Here is a 25,415-nt window from a genome sequence, read left to right as displayed (position 1 = left end):
AGGGCTCGCCTTGCAACTGTGCTGGCTTCCAGTTAATGAAGTGAGTCATGACTACACCGAATCAGCTTCGGGAAAGCGGACTAGCTATTTGCGGGGACAGGAACTGTGAGGACGTTTGAGCTTCAAGAATAATCCGACAGTGTTAGTATCGCTTTCTCAATCGCTTGCTCAGCTTCGCTTATCGGTCCAGGACACTATGCCGCAAGAAAATGTGCGAATTGACTGTTTTAAAGCGTATCCTAGAATGCGAATACAGTTGCGAATTTCTTTTCCGAACTGGTGAAGTACTAACTACGCATCCTAACACGACGCTGATTATGCCTGATCGGTTTGTATTGTTCTTTAAGATGCCCACTCATTGCCTCCTCACCCCTAGTTAGTTCAGTTCAGTTTCGTTTCAGTTGTATTCAAGGGGTGTTACATAAGGGTTGGGATTACAAGATAAAACGTAACAGTGATGATACAATTAACATTGCAGATGATCATTGATGCGTTCTTGAAAACTCAGGGGCCGAAATCTGCCATTGAAGGACGCATGCCTGTGGCTGTGCTGCTTCGGCGCAGGCCTGGCGCGAGCATAACGACAGAGCTTTGTCCTAGATGGAGAATGACAATAAAGCACGCATTACGCACGGTTAATTGGCGTTTGTTTCCCGTGTGCTCCCTTGTGGTGTGTATAGTGTTGTTTGCTCAGTTTTTGTAGCACATACATACTATTTTCCGTTTGGGTGCCGCCCATGTTTTCTTCTTTTTTGCATATGGCAACATGAATTAATACGACCATGAAACATCGTACGCACCAACCCAACAGTTCCGTTAACAATGTTCGTTTAGCTGTTAAAGATGCAAAACACCGAGGGTAACTGGCCAACATGGCGGCACTAGTGCATAAAATAGTCGATAGGAGTGTTTAAAATGGCATACGGGCTATGAGCGAGGCTGAACATCACGGACGATACTTATTTTTCAGCCGTCTTGGTCGGTTCCTGGCTGCAACTGCTCGTGGAAGGAGGCGCTTCTTCTTCCTCGGTTCCACCTGGCGCTTGAATAAACAACTGTTATGGTCTACACGCATAGACACCCAAAAAAGTACAAAAAAGCCAGCATTGCAGATAGCTCTACAGGTGCACATAAGCAATTTTTTTTCTCACATCACGCTATTTGACAGAATATGTACATAATTGTGATTAGCACATAAAAATAATGAGAAAATATATTTACGCACAACGATGACTGCCAAAATAAAAAATAAAAATGCAGGTATGAGCCGCATATGCAAGTTACATAAAATAAGAAGATGAATCGGAAAAGGTATGAAAAAAGGAACGTATCTTCTTTTTGAAGATAAAAATAGAGGAACTCTGTTGAAATAATGCCCTCACAGTGGGCGTGTTCATTGAAGAAGTGGAGAATGCGATAAGTTAGTTTTTGTGTACCGTAGTTAGTACGAAGCGTATCTTTCTTGAAGCTGATGTGTCGTAAATTATGACTGTCGTCCCGCTCGTGAAATTTCCTCAAAAATTCAATTCAATTAGATTTAAGTTCACGACGTATGATCATTGTTAATTTTTATGAGATATTATTAATGACTAGCAGTTCACTTTTCAAAGGGGGGGGGGGTGCGAACGAAAGGATAGAAGTTCAATTATTCGCACAGCTCGTTTGTGTCATAGATATAAATAGCTGAGGTTAGTTTTTGTCGTCGTTCCCCTTATCAGAAAAAAATAGTGGAGGTATGAATGTATTGTTGCATAATAAATCGAGGTTTTTAATCATATTGGTGATCATGGCGTAACGTGCATAGTATGACAACTGCTCAAGAGATGTTTTTTTTTTCGCATTGTATATGATCAGACCAATCTAAATATTTGTGAAAGAAGGCACCCAAGATTTTGAGAGATGTAACGTGTTCATTAGGCTGTCCCTGAAAGTTAATAGTATTTTAGCTAGTGTATGTTTTCTTATAAGGTCTAAAAACAATAAATTTTGTCTTTGTAGCATTTAAATTTAACGTGTTGGCGCTAAGCTATGTAGGTAGGTTTTGTAGCCATAAATTCGCTTTCAAATTAAGGTCGCTAATACCTGGCCCAGAGAAGAATAAATTCGTTTCGGCGGCATACAAAATAATGTCAGGTGTTATGGGTACGTTTACGATATCGTTTCTGTGCACAACATACAAGAGTGGGCAAACAATTGACCCTTGTAGTACGCCACGTGTAATTTTACCAAGTTCATCGCATTCTCATTGTTTGTGTATTGCACACTGTTTTCTAAGTAACTTTTCACAATGTCTAGAACTATACCTTTAACACCTTATGTAGATAGTTTGAACAGTGAAGTTTCATGTTTAGTTAAATCAAAATGTTTTTTAATCAAGAAAAAAGCCGTACCGTGAGCATTTTTTTCTATATTGTCAACTATTTATCTTTAATATCGAGTAATGCTATTTTCGTGGATATTTTCTTTTGGAAACCATATTGATTTTTTTACGATAGTGTTCTTTTGCTGAAAAAAAAAAAGAGTAAGCCTGCAGTTGATTGCTTCTTCTATAACCTTAAAAAAACGAAGGTAAAACAGAGATTGGCCTATAGTTACTGAGATCGTTTTTATCTCTTCCCCATTAGGAATAACTGATACCCTTAGGACAGTGCCCTAGGGTGATACCCTAGGGACAGTGCCACTGGTATGCGGGTATGTGTCATAGGTAATTGACACTTACCATAGCGAAATCTGTTATAAGAGATCACAACACGGGTCACGCGCGGTTGTCCGCTGTCGCCGGTGTCCGTAATCACATTACACGAAATTAGAAAAGAAAACCTAGCACCTTTCACACAGTGGGACTCGAACCCGGGTCCGCTGGGTGCCGGCCCAGTGAGCTACGCTGGCGTTTGGGACTTGTTGGCCAACTTGCCTTAGACAGGCCTGATGTCGAGAAAGCAATCGCGTTATTACGACTTATAAAGCGTTATTGAACAGTGTGAAAACCACCAGATGTCGCACAATGCGAATAGCGTAACGAGTGGGTCGTCCAACGCTTCTACCCATTACAAAAGCTTTTTCTTGTTCAGCTATTAACTGTGACGCATACCCATTTCAGACATGATTCATCATCGTCGTCAGCCACTGCGTGAACAATTGGCACAAAAATTCTTGCAAGTGTTTAGCGGATACCACGCTTCTCAGGACAATGACGAAGAATAGCATGGAGAATGCCAGCCTACTACCCTAAAATTTTTATTATCAATGTCGTAGTTGGTATCAAGCAAGTGTGCTTGCAGCAGTTACCCAATTAGTGTTTAGAAAGGGCTCTGAAAGGCCGCTCCGCTAGCTTTCGCTGTGACTGTGCTGCGCCTTGCGCGCAGGCCTGGCGTTTTTTTATCTGCCAAAGGATGGCGAGAACACACATGAGTAATGTTAACGCATGTGCGTTGTTGACGGTGTTGGCCCGACGATTACAATGAATAAATGTGAGGGTCCCAGTAGGAATGGAACCCCAGCATTCTGCTTGGCAATCAGTATACCTCCACAAAGCCACACCAGGTTTCGGAACTATTTTTGAAATATGCACTAAAGATCGTGAAACGTTAATGTAGTTCCAATGCTGGCTACTAATTTTATAGACATTACATGTGTATTCATAAGATTCAGCCGTCTGCATTTCCGATGGAGGCGGAAATGTTGTAGGCCCGTGTGCTCAGATTTGGGTGCACGTTAAAGAACCCCGGATGGTCAAAATTTCTGGAGCTCTCCACAACGGCGTCTCTCATAATCATAGCGTGGTTTTGGGACGTCAAACCACACCAATCATCAAGATTCAGCCGTTACGCCGACGTAACTACGCAGTTAGGTGTCATCTGTCGAAATTAGCTTGACGGTTAGCTTAACATTAGCTTTGAGAGTTGGGCGAGTCGATGTGGTTCATAGCTATGAAGAAAAAGATAAAGAAAAACCAAATGAACGCTGGAATTTTCATTCACGGTGACTCACACATAGGCACGAGGTTCAAAAAACATGTGAAACAGCACGAAAGGTTTGTCATGAATTCAAATAAGATAGCAGTGTGCAGCACTACCATCCTCGCGAACAGCACCTATTCATATCAGCTTATCGCTTCTGGTGCTTCTAATACTCATTTATTTTATTTATTTTATTTATCACATACTGCGGACCAAGTATGGTCCATGCAGGAGAGGGCAATACAGTACAAAATTCTTCTACACACATACACTTCCGCTGCAGTATACATTCGCTGCAGAACAAAATTCATGTACATTAAAAACTCGTGAAAAACAAGGGACAAATACAGGCAAAGAAGCAGACTTAAGCAACAAAAAAAGGGTATAGTTTCATCTCGGCGTGTTGAGCATAGGGGAATCATGGGGCAGAGCATTCCAATCAGAGACAGTTCTCGGGAAAAATGAATACTTGTAAATGTTAGTGCGTGCAAATATAGGTGTAATGCTACGACTATGTTTATGACGTGAAGACCTGGTTGTGTCCTGTGTTATGTAATCTGGTGCGTGCAATCCTGATCTGGAAAAGTATAAAAGGCGGAAAAAGTTAAGCCGTGCAGTTTTCCTTCGATCGGCCAAAAGTTGGAGGTTCGCATCCTGCAACAGGGCTGACGGCGAATCGCGACATCTATACCGGTTGTATATAAATCGAGCAGCTAATCGTTGTATTTTTTCTATTTTCTGTATATTACCAGCTGTGTGGGGGTCCCACACAATGCTGGCATATTCAAGAGAAGGACGAACTAAGACTTTATAGGCTCTAAGTTTTAGTGAACTAGAAGAACGACCCAATTTATATTTTAGAAAGCCTAATTTTCTCCTGGCAGCAGAACATATGTCATCAATATGTGCTGTCCAGGTAAGCTTCGATGTAATCGTTACGCCCAAGTACTTGAATTCTTCTACTTGCCTGATAGCGTATCCACCTACATTATAAGTAAACTCCAGTTTTCGGATTTTGTTACTGAGACATAAATATACAGTTTTCTCTAAATTAATTACCATTTCCCACTTTTTACACCATTCTTTTATGTAGATTAAGTTCTCACACAAGTCATGCTGGTCAGAGATAGAATTTATGGTATTAAAAATTATGCAATCGTCTGCAAATAACTTAACAGACACGCCAGGTCGGATGGCTTGAACTAAATCGTTAATATAAATATTAAATAGTATAGGCCCGAGAACTGACCCTTGCGGGACTCCAGATAACACCCCCAAATAACCAGAGGTGAAACCGTTTATATCTACGTACTGTTTTCTGTTCGTTAAGTATGCTATGACCCAGTTAATTATTTCCGGAGGAATGCCAATAATTTTCATCTTATCTATTAGCTTGATATGCGGGACCTTGTCAAAGGCCTTGGAAAAGTCCATAAAGATGACATCAACCTGTCCAGACTTGTCCAGAACTTTGGAGAACTCGTTAACAGTTGCTAATAATTGTGTGGTGGTAGATAATCCCCGTCGGAAGCCATGTTGCGCGCTGTGAATTACTTTATTTTGTTCAAGAAAAGTATTTAAATATTTCGCTATAATATGTTCAAGTAATTTGCAACAAATACAGGTAAGGGAGATTGGTCGATAATTACTGACTAATAATCTGTTACCTTTCTTAAATACCGGAATTACACGTGCTAGCAGCCAATCGTCGGGTACTGAACTAGTTTTAATCGAAACATCAAATATTATTACTAGGAATCTAGCTATAATTTCAGCATACCTCTTTAGAAAAACAGCTGGTATACCGTCAGGGCCGGTCGATTTTTTTACGTCTAGCCGCAATAATAGTTCTGTCACCCCTTCCAAGGATATATTTATTAGGCTTGAAGGACCTGGCACCGTCATAATACTCAAGTTTTGTGGTCTTGAGAAAACTCTCTGAAAGTAGGAATTAAATGCGTTTGCCATTTCGTTTTTATTTGTGACAGTGGTTTCTCCGTTCATTATTTCATCAGGGATACGGTTGTCTTTGTTTTGCAAGAACTGGTAAAATTTTCGTGGACTCTCTGCCGCAAAGCGGCCTAGTGTCTCGGTGTAATAATGTTCCCTAGCCTCCTTCAACTTGGATGCTAAAGTATCTCTTAGATCGTGCAGAACTACATCATTAACTATTTTTTGCTTTCTTCGCCTTTTAATTTTGCGTTTTAGGTGAATTAGATCGCGCGTTATCCAGGGGTTTGTACGGCCAACTTTTTTAAGTTTATCTGGAACGAAATTGCGAATGCAGAAGTGGCAATAAAATTTGAATCGTGTCCATAGCGAGTTAACACTGCCGTCGCAAAATGATAGCAAAGCTTCTTCTAGGTAGTGAACAATCTGGAAATCGTCTGCAGCAGAATACTGTTTTACAACTACGGGCTCAGGTCTAGATGACCTTGTTCTACGAGGTAAAGAACAATTGAAATTGACCAATTTGTGATCAGAAATGCCATCTAAAACTGTTGCCATACAGGATTCAAAACTTGAGGAACAGAAAACGAGATCTAGTATTGAAGAAGCTGAACTTGTCACGCGCGTAGGATCAAGGACTGTTTGCGTAAGAGAGTAAGCAAGCGACATGTCTAGTAATATTTCAGCACTCTGCACATCAATAGAACCACATTTCATCGATTCCCAATGCATGCCTGGCATATTAAAATCACCTGCAATAATGATGTTTTGATTTCGGTATTTTTCTAAGTGCTCGTACAGGTCTATCAAGAAAGCCGGTGGGGCGCCAGGGGGCCTATAGACTCCCGCAATAATAATAGGGTTACCAGCAATTACAGCTTTACAAAAAACACTTTCGTGGCAGCTATTAACATCAGGCAAGGAAACGGACGATACCTCGCGTTTAACAAGGATAGCAACTCCGCCCCCTCTTGTTTGACGATCTTTCCGATAACATGTGTGTGAAGGAGGAAATATGCAATTATCTGGAATTTGAGGGTGCAACCATGTCTCCGATATTACTGCTACGTGTGGGTCGTAAGAAAGCAAAAGGTGTTCGAGTTGCTCTTGCTTGTTGCATACACTTTGGGCATTCAGGCACAGCAATCGGAAAGCCTTTTGCGCATGCTCAGTTTTATTTTGGGTTTGTCATTTTTCCGCGCGGGAAGACTTACGTAGAAACACCCTGCGACCAGCTGTGTCGTCCCACCCATAAACGTTATCGTTTAGAAACAACTTGTCATGCACCAATTGCATCTTATCACCAGTACGCTTGTCCTGTAATCCAGATTGCCACAACTTATTTCTTATGCGCTGTGTGGCTTGAGAATAATCGTGGGAGATTGACACTTCAGAACCTTTGAGCTTTGGGCAGTTCCTGAACAATTCCATTTTTTCGTTGTAGTCGTACAGCCGGAGGATAACAGGCCTGTGGCGGTCTTTTTGCAGCCTTCCTATTCGGTGAATTCGTTCTACAGACCTGACGGAAACACCAAGTGTTTCGCCGAAAACCTTACGCAAAACCTTATCCTCTAGATCCTGCCTAGTTTCTTTTGGTTCCTCAGGAATTCCGAAGACGACTACATTGTTTCTGCGTGAACGATTTTCATAATCATTCAGTCTCCGGTCCTGCTCAGCCAAAACCTTCTCCAACCGCTGTACTGTTCCTTCCAGCTTCTGTATCTTTTCTTCATTTTCCTTCGATATTTTCAGAACCTCGTCTAGTTTTGACAGCTTCGCATTTACCTCAGAAAGTGTGGCATCGCGCTTTGTGTCCGCTTCCTTTAGCTCTTTTAACTGAAGCATAATATCCTTCAACATTTGTTCTATCTCGGGACCAGGGTTACTTTCCACATCGCCACATAACAGGAGCAGAAAAACAGACCAGCAATCTATGACAACATGAATACATCTTTGAGGGCACGGCAGCACTATAACAGTGTATGAACTTGAACGAAATCCAGAAAGCGTGTTGTAAAAACTGACCTGCACAACAAGCCAAGCAGAATCAAACATGCTGCTCCGACGAGTGCCGCCGTGCCCTCTGAGAGGACAGGGCTCGACCGGAGACTTTATATCCTGTATGGTCAACGTCACCGAGTTGTGCAGCCAATTCGGTGTCCCGTCCGCTGAGTCGATGAAAAGATGATCAGTCCGTGCAGGCGTTTTCCACTTGTGCGATAAATCGGCAGTCCACAGCGCAGGCCCAGAATGAGCGGGTTGTTCGGCACATGGAAGCGGTCGGATCAAAAATACAACCTGCACAACAAGCCAAGCAGAATCAAACATGCTGCTCCGACGAGTGCCGCCGTGCCCTCTGAGAGGACAGGGCTCGACCGGAGACTTTATATCCTGTATGGTCAACGTCACCGAGTTGTGCAGCCAATTCGGTGTCCCGTCCGCTGAGTCGATGAAAAGATGATCAGTCCGTGCAGGCGTTTTCCACTTGTGCGATAAATCGGCAGTCCACAGCGCAGGCCCAGAATGAGCGGGTTGTTCGGCACATGGAAGCGGTCGGATCAAAAATACAACCTGCACAACAAGCCAAGCAGAATCAAACATGCTGCTCCGACGAGTGCCGCCGTGCCCTCATGTTCGTGTTGGCATTGTTGTGCAAGAGCAAACAATTGGCTGTTGTGCAAGAGCAAACAATCGGCAACAGTTGAACACATGTCTGTGCGTGCAGAATTCGCAAACATCTTTAGCGTCATTTCAAAACGTGTCTCTCAATAAGAAAAAAAATATAACACGGTCACCTTCTCTCCGCATGCTTCGCATAACGTCGACTCCCAAGGTACATGGGATCTGCCGAATTTTTGTTGTTGTTGTTTCTTTTTTAAAACAAGTTCAGTTTTAGTATGGACGTTTGTCCTTCGTGTTGTTCCGTGTTTTTTCGTCTAATTTTTCATGATGATTTCCCCAATCGCCCAACAGCGTATCCTTCTGATCGAGTTCTTCTGATCAAGGAGTGCCCTGAGCCGGAGTGACGAGTGCCGATGCTCGAGCCCGTGGTTTCGGCATGCGTGGTGCGGCCGTCACCGCAGTCGCCGAACTGTTTCCGGATTCCCATCCCACTGGAACCGCTCAAGGACGGCCACTCCATGGATCCAAAGGTACTCTTGCTTGCCAAAGCGGACACAAGGGGCTGGAGAGAAACAATGCTCGGGAGTTCCCTCGCTTACCGTGTGCTGACACCGTTTTTTTTAAGCGTGCTTACTCGGCCGCTGTAATCTCCTCTGTACAGAGACTGCTCTATGAAAATCTCGGCTATTGCTGACTACATATTTTTTTTTACTTCGAAGTGAAAGTAATTTTCACCCGCGGCGCATCTACTGACATCGACACTAGCTTGACGGAAGGCTGAAGGAGGACTTTCGGTGACTTGACGCTGTAGTCTGGCCAGTTGTAAAGGCGTTGCGATACGAGTGCGTGACGAGGAGCTGTGTTGTGACACTAAGGTTCAACTAAGAATCGAAACGACAGCTTTCAGAAAGACACTACTTTTTGCGTTGCACTGACGCTTACGTTGTCTCGGCCCTTGAAGGCTTGGCGCAAAAAAACGACAAATAGAAACTTTCGTGTCAGTGAGAAAGTACGTTCGTTTTCTTTGGTGTAAAATAACGACAGATAAATTTAGTCTCCATATACCGGCCCCATAATGCTTCGCATGACACGTACCAGCAAATTATATGGAAGCTCATTTTACGCAGACATGCAAAGAAAAACCTTACGGGAGATTCCAACATCGCTGGTATAACGTGAGATTCCCTGCAGACATGAATCGCGCAAATGAGCTGCTTGATCTTTGTTTTATTGACTTTAGTCTTTGACAGCTTATGCAGGAGTCAACACGTGATGCAAAGAAAAAGCAGGAATGTACTTGATTTGACGTTTGTGAGTGATAGCATAGCGGAAGACAGTATTTTGTGGGAAGTTGGCAGTGATGTATCGAACCGCAGAGTGACTCAACGTTCCTTGTTGTTGGGCACAACCGTGCCTGAATAAAAAGGGAGTACACAAATTTTCGACTGGGCCAATGTCGATGACGTGATCTTTTTGATTAACTAGATCAATTTTATTCCACATTTAGCTCGTTCTTGCAATATGATACCGTTTCAGCAGTAGATAGATTATGGGCAAGCATTGGCAGAATCGCTCAGCACTCTTTATCAAAATATGCTCCCACAAAGATCAAATCAGCCCGCAAGACTAAATCTTGGATAAAAAAAATGATACAGCTGAATTGATAGGTAATCAGCTTAAATAAATTAAAAATAAACTATGGATACCCTGCCACATCACTCAAATAAGCGTGTTAAAAATGCACATGCCCTGAGGGGAAGGAAGGCGATGATGAGGACGGAGTGACGCTCGTGCCGTTCCGCCTGTGTGGCGTTTCGTAGCCTGTGTTTTCTTGAGAGTTAAGTAAAACTATGGTGAACTAGACTATGATCTAGTGGCAAGACCGGCTGGCCTCCGGCGTCAGCTTTCACGCGTAGGCCGCCAGGTGGCGCCGCTGCTACTTTTAATTTTCACTGGGGCAGCCTCGTGGGATTGAAAGGAGGGTAGTGGAGGCCAACTGTGTGATCAAGGGTTTGAGCCGGCAACTCGGATACAGCGTAATGGAAGTTAACCAGGACGTGTACGAGCCCGGCGCTCGCCCCTTTGCACAGGATGGCATTCACTACAGTGGTGCGACGGGCAGGAGGGTCGGTAACAGAATTGGTCGGCATGCCATAGCTTTTTAGGGGGCCCGGAGCCCTGAGGCCAACAGTGTAGCCAAAGACGGACCTAAAGGGGCACAAATATTCAAGCCACACGAAGTCCGTGGGAGAAGAAATCGACGTAAGCACAAGGGCCGAGCTAAGTCAGACGTAAGCTACTAACATGCAGGGTGGCAGAACTAGGTGAAAGTGGGAAGAGATAGAAGAGCAGTTGAGGCAGGAGGAGCTGATGGTATATGGGGTGGTGGAGACACATCTTCGAGACATGGAGCAACCATCCTGCAATCCGGACTACGTATGGGAATATTGCAATAGAACAGAAGGCAGCAAAAAGGGGACTGGAATTGGTGCATTTATACATAAGAGCGTGGGTTGGCAAAGAGTCAAGCAGGCATGCATGGAACATTTATGGTTAAGAGGGAAAGTAGGTGGCAGATGACACTCCTTGGTTTGGTGTACTTGTGGACGGGAGCAAAGGTCAGAGAAGAAAACCAGGCAATAGTATAGTGTATATCAAATGACATTCAGGAGTTAGGAGGAAAGTGCGATATAATTATACTAGGATATATGAATGCGCACATAGAAGACATAGATGGGTATAATGACTCAACAGGTAAAATGATCATGGATATGTGTGAAAGGCATGATTTGATCATTTGCAACAGTACCGAGAAGTGTGAATGGCAAATAACATGGGAGGTAGGAAGGCTGCAGTCAACAATAGATACGCACTGATGTCTCATAGGATGTAAGATAAGCTCAGGGGAATGCACATAGATGAAGGTGGCTTCAGAAGTCTGGGTAGTGATCACAAACGTATCAAGCTAAGTTTTCGAAGAGCAGCGAAAGTGGGAAGGAGACAGGATGAGCGAATACAGGAAAATTTTCATTCAGAAAGGCGAATAGAAATTGCTACTAAAGAAATTGAGAAAGTAATCACTGAGGATAATAAAACAGTGTGGACGTACAGAAATCTAATTAGACTGTTTGGGCTAGAGCTTGCTAAGGCACGTGAGAAGTCACACCGGAAAAGAAGACACAAACCCAGAAGTTGGTGGGATGATAAAGTTAAGAGAGCCATAGCAAAACGTCAGGAAGCCTCTTGGGAACACAGACATGCTAACAACGGGGTGAACCGACAGATGATGTTGAAAGAAAATGGGAAACTTTTCTAAGATCTAGAAGGGAAGCGTCCCTCCTGATTAATGAAAAGATTAGAAGAAAGGGTGCTCAGTGGCTGGCAGAAGTACATAATAAGGACAGAAAGGCAACTGCGAAATTTTAGAACCATCTAAACTCCCTAAAAATGAAATAAATCTAGAGCAGAGGTTTATAACTACAGCTCAAGGTACTAGACTAGAAGGGGACGAAGCTATTGAATATATAAGAAGAAGGGTAACAGAAAAATGTCAACAAAAAAGTGCCTTATGCGCCACAATAGACAGGGATGGATCAAGTGGCACAGTGGCTCCATTTTCACAACGAGAGTGGGAAAGGGCGGAGAAGAGGTTTCTAAGTAGTACATCAACAGGCCCAGATGGCATTCCAATTATGCAATTATGATGAGTCGAAACAGACTTTGAGAGAGGCAGTGAGCAGAACTATAATCAGTGGTGAAGTCCCTGACGGATGGAAACTTAGCAGGATGAGCATGATATATAAAGGAAAGGGGGACAAAGATGACGGGAACAACTACCGTCCTATAACAATGACATCAGTGGTCTACAGGCTGGCGATGCAGATTATAAAGGAAAGACTGCAGGCATGAATAGAGGATGAGGGGGTGCTGGGGGAACTGCAAAATGGGTTTCGGAAACACAGGAGGTTGGAAGACAATCTGTTCTCACTGACGCAGTGCATCGAAATAGCAGAAAAAGAACACAGGCCCCTGTGGCTAGCATTTTAGGATATCAAGGGAGCGTATGATAGCGTAGTTCAAGAGGACTTGTGGGGAATACTAGACACACTGGGTGTGGAAGATGGAGTCACAAACTTTTTAAATAAAATCTATAAAAGTAAGAAGGTAGTTATAAAGTTGGAAAAACAGGTATCAAAGCCCACAAAGGGGAAACGGGGACTTAGGTAGGGCTGTTCACTGTCACCCTTGTTATTCATGATGTACCTACAAGGATTAGAGGCCAAATTAGAGGGAAGTGGACTTGGCTTCAACCTTCTTTTAGTCAAACAAGGAAAACTCATTGATCAGGCACTACCAGCATTAATATACGCAGATTATATAGTGGTAATGGCCGACAACAAGGAAGATTTGCAGAGATTGATGGACATCTGCAGTAATGAAGGAGATAGGTTAGATTTTAGATTCAGTAAGGAAAAATCTGCAATCATGATTTTTAATGATAACGAAGGTAGTGAGCTTAGAATACAGGAAGTCACGCTAGAGATAACAGATAAATACAAATATTACCGACCAATCGCGCTTACCTGTAAAACCGGAAAAAATTTTTGAACATCTAATCCCGAAGAACATTGTATCTTTTGCAGAAAAAAAAAGTCACAGTTTCGCCGCTAGGGCGAAGCAATGAATGTGATAGCAAAAACTTGGAATGAAGAATGGCTAGCAGATTGAAACGTGCAGCGCGCTGCCCATGCAAAAATGAAGCACGAAAACAACACACACATGACGGAAGTGAACTAACAACGTTTACCGCTCCACACTTAACGCGTTGCTTAAACAATAACCAGGCACGAAACGTAATCACAGGTGCAGGTATTAGTGCGAACTAACAAGTGACCCAGTTGTTACTTTGCTGTCTTTGAATAGCGCTCGATTTTCGCAAACTGGCTTGTCTAGCGAGCGAAGTGATCTTTGTGCGCCCGGCAAATTAAATGCAATCGTTCTGGTCGAAGGCACGCGATTCTCTTCACCGAAAGATAAACGCGCGCACATTCATTTACCCCCCCCCCCCCCATTTGCAGGGCAATGTACTCGTGGGAGATAAGCGCTCATCGGCGTATCGCGACGAGCTGGGCGCCGAGCGTGGGCTTTTTTTTTCCCTTTTGTTGAGTGTTTATATATATATATATATATATATATATATATATATATATATATATATATATATATATATATATATATATATATATATATATATATATATATATATATATATATATATATATATATGACACATGTTAAGAAAAGTAGAAGAAAATAAATATTTAGGCGTCATAATTTCGTCAGATCTCAAATGAGACAAGCAACTAGCATTTGTTGCTCACCAAGCACTGGCAGTTTTTGTACTCATTAAAACGTTCGCTTAGATGCGCATCCGGAACATTCCAGTCTTATCACTGGTGTTTGCTCAGGATATCAAATAAACTCGACTTTACGCGTCCCAGTGCGTGTAATCTTGAGAAGGAATCGTGAGGATTCCCGAACACGGTCTGTGACGAGCAAAGCGTAGGTGAAACATCGGTCGAAGGCAGAAACGGCGTGTCCAGAATAAAACCCTTTATTTGGCAGAACTTGAGGCTGGGAAGGAAGCAATGTGCGCTGTAAACGGATATCGCGAACACAGCGTCGTCCGTCGAAAAGCTGACAAGTGGTGATGCGCGTCGGCATTTATGCATGTGTTATCGCTAGCAGCCGTGCAAATGTCACATCGGAAGGTTCTGCGCGGTGCAGGAGCGGACCTTCCTGGAGGCGGCTGAGCGGGGCGACCGGCACACGATGATTCGCTGCCTGTCGCCTCCGGAGCCGGTGAACGTGAACTGCACCAACATCCTGGGCCGCAGCGCCATTCAGATCGCAGTGGACAACGAGAACGTCGAGATCGTCGAGTTGCTGCTGCGCCAACCGGACGTACAAATCGGGGACGCCCTGCTGCAGGCCATCCGAGAAGGCGAGCTTACTTGATGGTCGAGCCCGCGTGACCAACCTTACTGCGCATGCGCGCCTTTCTCTCCTCCGCCGCCCTGTCTCGCAACGCATCTGCTATAGCGCTTCCCTCTCCCAGCGGCATTTACCCCCTCATTGCGCGTCCATCACTCTCTCCTCTTCTACGCTCCCGCCTCTCTCACCGCGTAACGCCAACGCAGGCAGCTGGCGAGCGAGATTCTCGATTAAAAAAAAAAAACGACTGCTCATTCTGCGCAGCCATTCACATGCCACCCCAGCTATATATGTTCGGGGGAGCGACACGCTCCCCCGAACAGGAGCGGAGGCTGCAATTTCACGGAGCTACAGCCGTGCAGTGCATTAAGGCGATAGCTTTAAATGCCTCAACTAAAGCAAAAACTGAGCGCTGGTTTTCGCGTCGGTGTTCTCGCGTTGGTGGCCTGAACACCAGTGATGCAAGAAATCATAATTACGTGAAAACGTCATCATATGACGCCACATATCATAAATGTTAGTGACGTACCGGAAGGTCACATACCTTGACGGCACCATATAAGATCTTGGCTTGGTTGAAATGGGCCAATCATGAGGGCAAGTCATAACCAGCTGAGGGGCAGAAAGCTAGCTTTGTCTCCAATCCTTGTGGCAGTAAGAAAACCATGTTGGGAGCAGAAATATCCAGGAGAGAAGTAGGAAACATTCAGTGCATTGAATCAAAAGAAAACCAGAATAGTTCTTGCCTCTCAGTCGTCTCAGAGGGGTCCATAAGGAGAGCGGTGAGTTTTTTTGTAACTAATTAGAAATGCAAAAAAAAACAATCTGATTTTTTTGCGTCAGATATACAGAGTGGTACACAGCAGTATTATATAGTGAGGCATGCAAATGATGAGGCAGCATCAGCATTAAAAAAGTAATGAAACGGGAATGCTCTAAAACTCGAACCATATATCGAACCGGTAGCAAGGACCGACAGAGCCAGGTGAAAACAGCGTGCCGCTATGTTCGTGTTACATTTCACTCCCCATGCACCCGTGAAAGTATGCGAGAAGTACGATTGCAAATGAAGTCACAGAAAAACGCGAATTCGCGAGCTTCCGAATACGAGCGGCCGTTCAGCGCCAGCACCTCGGATGGATGGATGGATGGATGGATGGATGGATGGATGGATGGATGGATGGATGGATGGATGGATGGACGGATGGATGGATGGATGGACGGACGGACGGACGGACGGACGGACGTGTGGGTGGGTGGGTGGGTGGATGGATGGATGAATGGACGGACGGACGGACGGATGGGCGGATGGATGAATGGATGGACGGACGGACGGAGGGACGGTCGTGTGGGTGGGTGGACGGGTGGGTGGGTAGGTGGACGGACGGATGGATGGACGGATGGACGGACGGACGGACGGACGGACGGACGGATGGATGGATGGATGGATGGATGGATGGATGGATGGATGGATGGATGGATGGATGGATGGATGGATGGATGGATGGATGAATGGATGGATGGACGGATGGATGGATGGATCGATGGATGGATGGATGGATGGATTTATTTGGAAAGTTGGAAAAAAGAAGTGTTTATGTACAGTATTCACATGTTTGGAGTAACGTGGAACAATATGAAACAGATAAAGCACACCCGAGCGTCTTTGCGCTCGCATTACCACAGCGGGGGTCTTGTGGTGAAGGTACTCGGATGCTGACCCGCGGGTCGCGAAATCGAATCCCGGCAGCGGCGGCTGCATTTTTGATGGAGGCGAAAATGCTATGTCCCATGTGCTCAAATTTTGGTGCACGTCAAAGAACCCCAGGAGGTCGAAATTTCCGGACCCCTTCACTAAGGCGTCTCTCATACTCAAATGGTGGTGTTGGGACGTTAAACCCCACATATCAATCAATGTGAGCTCGCGTTCTATACCCTCCGTCTTCCCAAGATTAACTGCGAGGAAAGACTGTTGAACCCAGGTCCCTCCAATAGGATCGGCTTCCTCCACTCCACCCCTGAAAAAAACAGTCAAACATCCTTCTAGGAAACACCTTGTTGTACAGGGAGGAGCAGTACGGCACCACTGGCTCAGTTCAATGACCTGGAACTCCTGGCGTAAAATCTACTGCCACGGCTGGCAAGATTCAGGTTTGACTCACTCACAGCTGTTAGTTACTGGCAGGCAGCGAAGACAAGAATGCACCAAGGTGCGGCCGCTGACCCAGGAATGTGGAAAGAGTTCTCGCTAAACAAGTCCAGATGTGCGGCTCATTGTGCGGTATGACTCGACGATCTCAGCAACGCAAAGGAGGCGATAGCTCAGGCTTTAATCGTCCCTTAGGGCAGCCCATTGGTCAGGCGTGGCTAAAGAGTTTGCGGTCTGCGAACCGATCGTTAGCAGAGCTCGCCGCGCCACCACTGTAGGTGAAACTGCTTTGGAATGTCGCTGCGCACAGGACAATTTCCGGTAGAGACTTAAGGCCGCGGCACCAGATCACATAACTTCGTCATCCATTCTTGTCACGTAATATCAAATTTCGTATATGTGAAGCTAGCGAAACGACCGCGAATTTATCATGGGTGGAGCATGCAGTCTTGTTCTTACATCACACGCATGTCATCATTATCATAATTGCACCAGTCATATACCGTCGTCATCCGTTCACGTCACGTAATACCAGATTTGATATATGTGAAGCTAGCGAAACGACCGCGAGAGCATCATGAGCGTGGCGTGTAGCCTTGTTCTTACATGACACGCATGTCATGATTGTCATGTTTGCACCAGACATATACCTTTGCATCCATTCATGTCACGTGATTCCCGATTCGATGTTTGTGAAGCTAGCGAAATGGCCGCCACTGAACTATGAGCGCAGCATGTAGTCATGTTTTACATGACACTCATGTCATGATTATCATATTTGCACCAGTCATATTCCCTCGTCACCCATTCACGTCACGTAATATCAGATTTGATATATGTGAAGCTAGTGAAACGACCGCGAGTGCATCATGGGTGTGGCATGTAGTGATGTTCTTACATGACACGCATGTCATGATTTCCACGTCAGTGCCTGTCACTCGTGTTCGCCATGCAGTTATGTCATACCATACCAGGATTGCGTTGTCATGTGAACGAAACCACCGTAACAGCAGTAGGACCATGACATGTGAATCATGACATACATGTCATGATTTTCGTGTTATGAGCTTAAGACTATTCATTTATGTTCGTCATAGAGTCATGTTAAGCCAAACCGATTTTGGCATGGCTATATATATATATATATATATATATATATATATATATATATATATATATATATATATATATATATATATATATATATATATATATATATATATATATATATATATATATATATATATATATATATATATATATATGTGTGTGTGTGTGTGTGTGTGTGTGTGTGTGTGTGTAGATAGATAGATAGATAGATAGATAGATAGATAGATAGATAGATAGATAGATAGATAGATAGATAGATATGCAGCATGCGGTGCAGCGCAGACGTTTTTTTTTCTTTCGGGTCAACGTAAACATAATGGTGGGGGGAGGGTACTGTTATTAGACGATTGCTGCTTCCGGTCTCATATCGCAACGCACGTGGCAGCTGCTTTTTCGTCGAAGTGTTTTGTCTTCGTTTCTTTGTTTCGCCCCCCCCCCTGCCATTTTTTTAATGGTACCGTCCAACCATCGCTTAATGTCCATCGTAGTCACCGAGAGCCTGTTTAAGCGACCGTCGTGCGTGAGAAGCCTTCGCTGATTCGTTCAACTTACATTTGAGGGCACTCAAAGCGCCGCGTGTTAAGAGGCAATCACGTGATATTTTTTTGAATTTAGCGCACTTTAAACAAAACCTGAAAAAACATTAACCAGCGTTGTTATCTTAACGCAAATTGAAAATTTTGTTATTTCTGGATAACAGCTACAAGTATTGTATTGAATTTTTTTTGTAGAATAAGTACTTGAAAACATCATTAAGCAATCTTTGTGAATTACCGTGCTTGGCGGATCAAGGAAAAATATTTTGACGTGCTGCATATCGCTAAGAAAAATGCTGCGCTAGCTGGAGACGCGTAGCACTCGTTTTTAATTTTTTTTATTGCTTGGTGCTTTTTAGCTGAAACGTCCTGTGTAGCGCAAGCATTCGGCCGCCTCCCTCGCAGGTGCGTACAAAATCGTGGAGATGCTGATCGACCACCCGAGCATCACGGCCGAGATGCTGGCCAGCGGCTGGGCGCGGAGTCAGGCGCAGGAGAGCTCCGACTACTCGGCCGACATTTCACCCGTCATCCTGGCCGCGCACTGCAATCAGTTCGAGATCCTGCAGCTGCTGCTGTCTCGGGGCGCGGGCATCGAGCGGCCGCACGCGCTGTCGTGCTCGTGCCGACGCTGCTGCGAGGACACCCGGCGCGACTCGCTGCGTCACTCGCTGCGTCGCATTCACGCCTTCCGAGCACTCGCCTCGCCCGCCTGGATGTCGCTCACCAGCGAGGACCCCATACTGACCGCCTTCAAGGTGCTGCTCCCTCTGGGTCGCGTTCTTAATTCCCCCGTTCCATATTCTATTCTCAATAATCTCGGCGAACGTTACGCCCTCCTTGACCTGTGCGAATCACGTGTCCTCTTTTCGACATCATTCCTAACTATTTTTAAGCCCTATGCAAAATGCCCTTAATCTTGTCACACACAATAGTTCTTTATAAAGCCAACCAGCAACTTTGCGCTTGGTGGTGTATACTTTGCGCCATAAAAATCTACCACCGTCGTGATCATCACCATTTCTCTCTCGCCTTGCTTCATCTGAATGTTTGTCATAAATTTTACATTAGACGTGACAAAAAACGCCAGGCCTGCACAGAAGGCGCAGCACAGTGACAGCGAAAGGTAAAAGAACGACCTTTCAGAGCCTTTTATAAACACGCATCGGGTAACTGCTGCAAGCACACTTGCTTGATACCCACTACGGCATTAATTATAAAAAAAGTTGGGTAGTAGGCTGGCATTTGCATGCTATACTTCGTCATTCTTCTGAGAAGGGTGGCATCCGCTGAACACTTGCAAGGAATTTTGTGCCTATTGTTCATGCAATGGCTTAGGACGATGAGGAATCATGTCCTCGAATGAGGGTCCTAGTTCCGGCTTGTCTGCAAAGAGTGGTAGCTCTTCATACTCACAAATTCCACCATGCAGATTTACAGGAATGTGCAAGCATGGATGTTGACCCGCGTGCACAGAAACGAAGGGGTCCTCCGCTAAAGGTTTCCGATACCTGTACTAACTATAAATCCAAGAAAGTTCTACCTGAGGTCAAGAGTACAGCTAACATCTTGGAGAAGGCAGTAGCCTCTACGGTGATTTTGTCACCGGAAGATAGATGAGAGTGCTGCAGTGTAACTGTCGATTCGTATTTGCTTCTTCTACTGATCTCAACGTTTTGATTTCTCAGAATCATCCAGATGTTATTATATGACAAGAAACTTGGTTATCTCCGGATAAATTCCTTAGTTTGCGTAATCTCCGACCATTCAGGGTAGATCGTCAATCCAGAGGAGGTGGTTTACTCACTCTTCTGTCTAATAAACTCTGCCATAAAGCAAGACTATCCTTTCAGCTGATGTCTATAAGTTAAATATTAGCAGTAGAACCAACTCTTCAAGGAGGTCTCAAATTTTCTCTGGTTAATGCATATTTTCCTTTGGGTGTGCTAAATACTCAGTCACTAGATTCAGTTCTTCTAAACTGAGGAAAAAAAGGTTGTGCTAGCTGGAGATTTCAACTCTCATCATGTATCATGGAGATTTAGAACAGATCAGAATGGAAAACGTCTATGAAACTGGGCGGCATTGCACAATTTCACCTGTCACAACACTACAAACATTTTTACGGGGTCAGTGCCGTTCGGTGTTAGATCTTACGTTTTCGGGTCCAGGGCTTTCGGTGTTGTCCTGGGAGACTGTTGACACTGGTTCGATCAGCGACCACATTCCCGTGATATTTGAGATCCATGTGTCACAGTATAATGCGCAGTGTCTCGTTCGTTCGTTTATTGACCATAATAGGTCTAAAATGAATTTGCGGGCAATTTTTACATCTTTGGCTGAAAATCCAAGCAGCGCAGGTAATGTTTGCAATATTCTTGACTCTGCTCGTAAGAGGTCGGAGCTCAAGATGCAAGGAAGGAAAGACCCTACAGCTAATATTTGGTGGAGTGACGACTGCTCGAATGACGACTGCAAACACCGGAAAGCAGCGTGGAAGCAACTCATGCATAATCAGTCTCCTAGTAACTGGAAACACTACAAGTTCATTGCAGCGAGTTTCAAGTGTACTATCGCGAAAGCAATAGATGAATATAACGTTCACAATTTTGAGTTCCTTCCAAAATAAAACAATAAAAGCACATTGTTCCGGTATCTCGAATCTATCAAATTAATTCGACGTCCCTTAAATGCAGAATCAATAGTGCATACTTTCCAAGAAATAAAAAAATCACTAGGTGCAACAAGCCAGGGGTTTGGAGGCTAGATTTTCTACCGACATTCATTCAGCTCTTGTGAGGCAAGACACTCTCGAAAATACGGACGATATATCATTGTCGGTCCTCTCACTAGTTGTAGCATGTTTACCAGCGGCAGCACCAGGCCCTGATGGTATCACTACGAAGATGCTGAAAATCTTTATGGGTGTTGCTCCGAATGTGTTATTGGATACCGTCAATTTTTTTTTATTTATATACCTTAAGGGCCTCCAGGGCATTACATGAGGGGGGTTTCATACAGTAATTAGTGACAACAGCAATGTTTAACAAGAAAGGAAGACAAGAAAGCATGCTCAGGATACACAGTCTGTCAACCAAGATAAGCAAGAAATAGCACAGCAAGGTTTTCACAAGCGAGCACATTGAAAAGCTGCACGACACGTTATACAGCAATGCCTAAGATTGTCCAACACATTCAAGGAACGCAAATAATGCAGACGGGAAAGAGGATTGTCGTGTGTGCGTTACAATGCTGGCAGGCAGAGCGTTCCACTCGATTATCGCTAAGACAAGGGGGAGGGGGGGGGGTTAGTGGCGTTTTTTTTTGTGTGCGAGAAAATATAGGTTCAATTTTATGATCATGGTCGACGCGTGCGGAAATGTACATAGCAGGGTGAATGAACGTATGGCGGAACGGCGACTCACTGAATTCTATATTCTATAAAACACACTGGATAATTATTGCATAAAACACTCTTAGATTCCTTCTGTGTGGAAGGTAGCTAAAGTGATACCCCTGCTTAAAGATTAGAACAAGGGACTTACTCTAGACAACATTCGACTGACTTCGTTAACATCCAATTTTGTAAAATTGATTGAAAGACTATTGCATGCTCAGATAACTAAATTTGTTACTGTTAATAAATGATTAAGTTCTGTCAAATTGATTTTAGAACATTTAGAAATTCGTTTATCTGGTGTGCTCACGTTGATTTGGGGAGCAGAATCCAGCTATAGCAAGACGACAGAAACAGTATGCAGCATTAGTTACACTAGATATCTCTAAAGCCTACGATATAGTCGAATACCCAATTTCACAAAGAAATATGAGAGAGATTGGCTTGCTTGACTTTTTATTACGTGGACGACTGAGTTCTTGCTGGACAGGGAGTTTTACTGTGTACAGGGTGGGATATCAACATAGAAATCCCGACAAACACGAGGTGTTCCCCAAGAAGCGGTTTTGTCCCCGCTACTCTTTAATATCTTGCTTAGCTCCATTCCTCGTCATCAAGGAGTGAACACGTATGTTTACGCGAATGCCACAGCATTCTTTGCATCTGCGGATGACATACAATCACTTTATACCTTTTTACAAAGATACTTTTCGACCTTGGAAGCTTGGCTAGACAGCATTCTTTTAACTCTTTATGTACAGGAATGTGCAGTTCTAGCGTCTTCCCTGCAAGAAAATATAAATGAATCACTCTCATTCCACCAAGCAGATATTCCCCAAGTGCAAGGACTCAAGAACCCCGGAATCATCTATAATGCAAAGCTCCACTGGAGGATGCATTTTGAACATACAGTGACTAAAGCGTCACGTGCGTTAGGCCTACAATACGTACACACGTATATACGTCCCGTGTAACCACGCGAAAATTGAATTTTTGAACCACTCGCGCAACTGGCCATAGTAACGTGCGGCGGTTCTTTTTTCCATGAATCAAACAGAAACGAACAAGCAGCATTTCATTGCATCTCTTGATGCATGGGAGGTTCTTTATTTAGTACAGTTAGATCGATTACTAGTGATTAATTGTAGGCGGTCCGTCTGGTGTCATCGGGATCATTTTGAAAATGTCCTACTGCGGTGCTTGTGTTATTGTGTATTTACCTTAATTTCTCGGTAAGTAGAGCACTGTTGTTGATAATAAAGTCGTTTTAGATGTTACCATGCATTGAGCTTTCAATCTGACGTAAATTGTTATTTGACTTTAGTGTCCCTTCAAAACCTTATAAAACACTTTATGAAAAACCTTGCAAGTTTCCCCGATGAAGCATAAACTTAAGGCCACTCGCCTCTCGGCCTTACTTGTCCGTATAGCTAAGCTCTTTTCAAATTATAGTCTGGAGGTTTCAATGAATAGTGTTATTTCGCGCCGTAGATGTACTTGTGGAATATGTGAAATTTCTGGATGTAAAGTTGGCTCACGCTGAACAGGGCAAATCGGAGGCCTGTGAAGTGGTGAACACAAAATAAGCTCGTCGTGGTAACGCCCAGTGCGCAGAATAAATTTTACGGCAAAAAAATAGATAATCAGTCCGCAGTATTTCTTGTCATTACTGTCAACCAGAGCACGAGAGATCAAGCATTGTGAGCGTAACGGCCACCGCATGGAGCCCACATAATGGACCGTTCTGTCGCAGCTTTCCTGGGAGCTGGGCAGACTGGCGCAGCGTGAGAACGAGTTCAAGGAGATCTACCTAGAGCTGAGCAATCAGTGCAAGAAGTATTCATGCGAGCTACTCGACCTGTGCCGTAGCAGCGAGGAGGTGATCGCGGTGCTCAACAAGCGCACCGACGACCAAGTCCCCGCCGAGGACTACTGCCATTCCCAAATAGTGTCCGAGGGCCTAACGCTGTCGCGGCTCAAGATGGCGCTCAAGTACGACCAGAAGCAGTTCGTGGCGCACCCGAACTGCCAGCAGCTGCTGACCTCCATCTGGTACCAGGGGCTGCCCGTGTGGCGGCGCCGCAACGCGCTCAGCAAGACGTGCATCTGCGCCGGCCTCATCGTGCTGCTGCCGGCGATCGCCTGCTACTACCTGGCCTTTCCGCGGTCCCGCTTCAGCCGCGTGGTGCGGTCGCCCTTCATGAAGTTCATCTACCACAGCGCCTCGTTCGGCTGCTTTTTGCTGCTGCTCATCCTGGCCTCGACGGGCACCGACCGCGCCCGCCAGAACATCCGCGGCCCCGCCCCGTCGGCCGTCGAGTGGCTCATCCTGTTCTGGGTCACCGGCATGGTGTGGGCCGAGTGCAAGCAGCTCTGGGAGGAGGGCCTCAAGGCGTACGTCTGCCAGTGGTGGAACTGGCTCGACTTCATCATGCTTTCGCTCTACTTGACCACCGGATCGCTGCGCGCTGTCGCCTACTTCCAGGTGGGCAACTCGCTTTTGGCTCAACCATGCTTGTGCCCTCGTGTTGCACAGCGTAGCTTCGGCACTGGCCATGCTGCAGGTGCCGCAATGCAAATATAGCGCTGTTTTCAAAATCTGTCACCCTAAGCGAAAGCGGGTACAATTGTACAGGATGTGCTTTAAGCCTTAGCAAGTACATTACATGTTCTACACACTATAGCGAGTCTGATTGCCTAGTATTAAGCTTAATTTGCGTGTACAGCGTCACGTCTCATCTTGCCTGCTCAATCGTCATGGCACACGTAAAAGTTACGAGTGCTTTTCGTGCAGCGTTATGTGTACTGTTCATTTATTGCACACCATTTTGATTGCTGCAGATTCCAAGCACATTTTTTAAATGTGCAATGTTCGTAAAGGAGCTTCGCGTGCTGCTCTGACAGTGGTGTAGGCCTTGTATATCGTAAGGATCGGGCAGGCGCTACAGTACTACATGGGGACGAAATTCATGAGCGTTATTACCTGGGCGCCTGATGGCCAGTACTTGTTCGTCTTCCGCACCAGGAGTCTTCAAGAACGGCGGTAGCTCTTGTGAGGCAGATAATAATCCCGGTAATTGGTTTTCTGATCTTTAATAAATCGGAGTGTTCTCTTCGATACAACCCACTCTGTATGCGTACTCAGGGGGGTAGCAGAGATAGTAACGTCCGCCGACGGTATTCACAGGCCTATAACATATTATCTGCATACCTTCTTATCGCGGACGCCGTCATATTGCCTAGCAGGCGTCGCCGTTCGTGGTCTGGCAACCCACTGGCATGTTCGAAGCTTTGCGTTGGTATTAAAGGTATTCACGTGGGTCTATAGTTTTTTTTTTTTCGTTATGTCGCACTGATTTTCAAATCAACTATAGCAGTCAAGGTAGGAAATGAGCCTGTGAGACGCCCTGGAAGGTTGTGACCAGTTAGGGTAAGATAAAATGAGTATAACGAAAGTGTCGCAAGTGGTCGATGTTGTAATTTTTCGGAACTTTTCTGTTCAAAAAACGTGCAAATATTGCAGATCTTTATAGAAGGGCAAGGAAGTGCTGGCACTTTCTGAGGATAGAATAAATTTCTTTTCAGGGCTGTCATTTCTAAGTTTGTTTTTTTTCATTTGTGGTTAGTTTACGCAGCGACTACCGCTCGTGCACGCGATCTTGCGGTAGCACGCAGGCGCCAGTTTTTGGCAATGATGG

The 25,415-nt window shown here is 44.7% G+C and overlaps 1 protein-coding gene across 3 annotated transcripts in view; it reads left to right on the top strand.

Annotated features, from left to right (window-relative positions):
• Positions 1–25,415, top strand: part of LOC119162586 (transient-receptor-potential-like protein) — a 94,051-nt gene that overhangs the window by 9,904 nt on the left and 58,732 nt on the right. For 2 of the 3 annotated variants that reach the window (XM_075882262.1, XM_037414816.2), the window contains exons 2-5: positions 8,883–9,061; positions 14,319–14,535; positions 18,726–19,078; positions 23,471–24,202. In XM_075882262.1, coding sequence (XP_075738377.1) covers positions 8,945–9,061; positions 14,319–14,535; positions 18,726–19,078; positions 23,471–24,202 — 1,419 coding nt within the window. In that variant the 5' untranslated portion in view covers positions 8,883–8,944. The remainder of the gene's footprint in view (positions 1–8,882; positions 9,062–14,318; positions 14,536–18,725; positions 19,079–23,470; positions 24,203–25,415) is intronic. The other variant, XM_075882263.1, reaches the window with a different exon arrangement.

Source organism: Rhipicephalus microplus, chromosome 2, assembly GCF_043290135.1.
Source record: "Rhipicephalus microplus isolate Deutch F79 chromosome 2, USDA_Rmic, whole genome shotgun sequence".
NCBI classification, from domain to species: Eukaryota; Metazoa; Arthropoda; class Arachnida; order Ixodida; family Ixodidae; genus Rhipicephalus; species Rhipicephalus microplus.
Note: the sequence above shows the minus strand (reverse complement) of the source record. Positions and strands in the feature narration are given on the sequence as shown.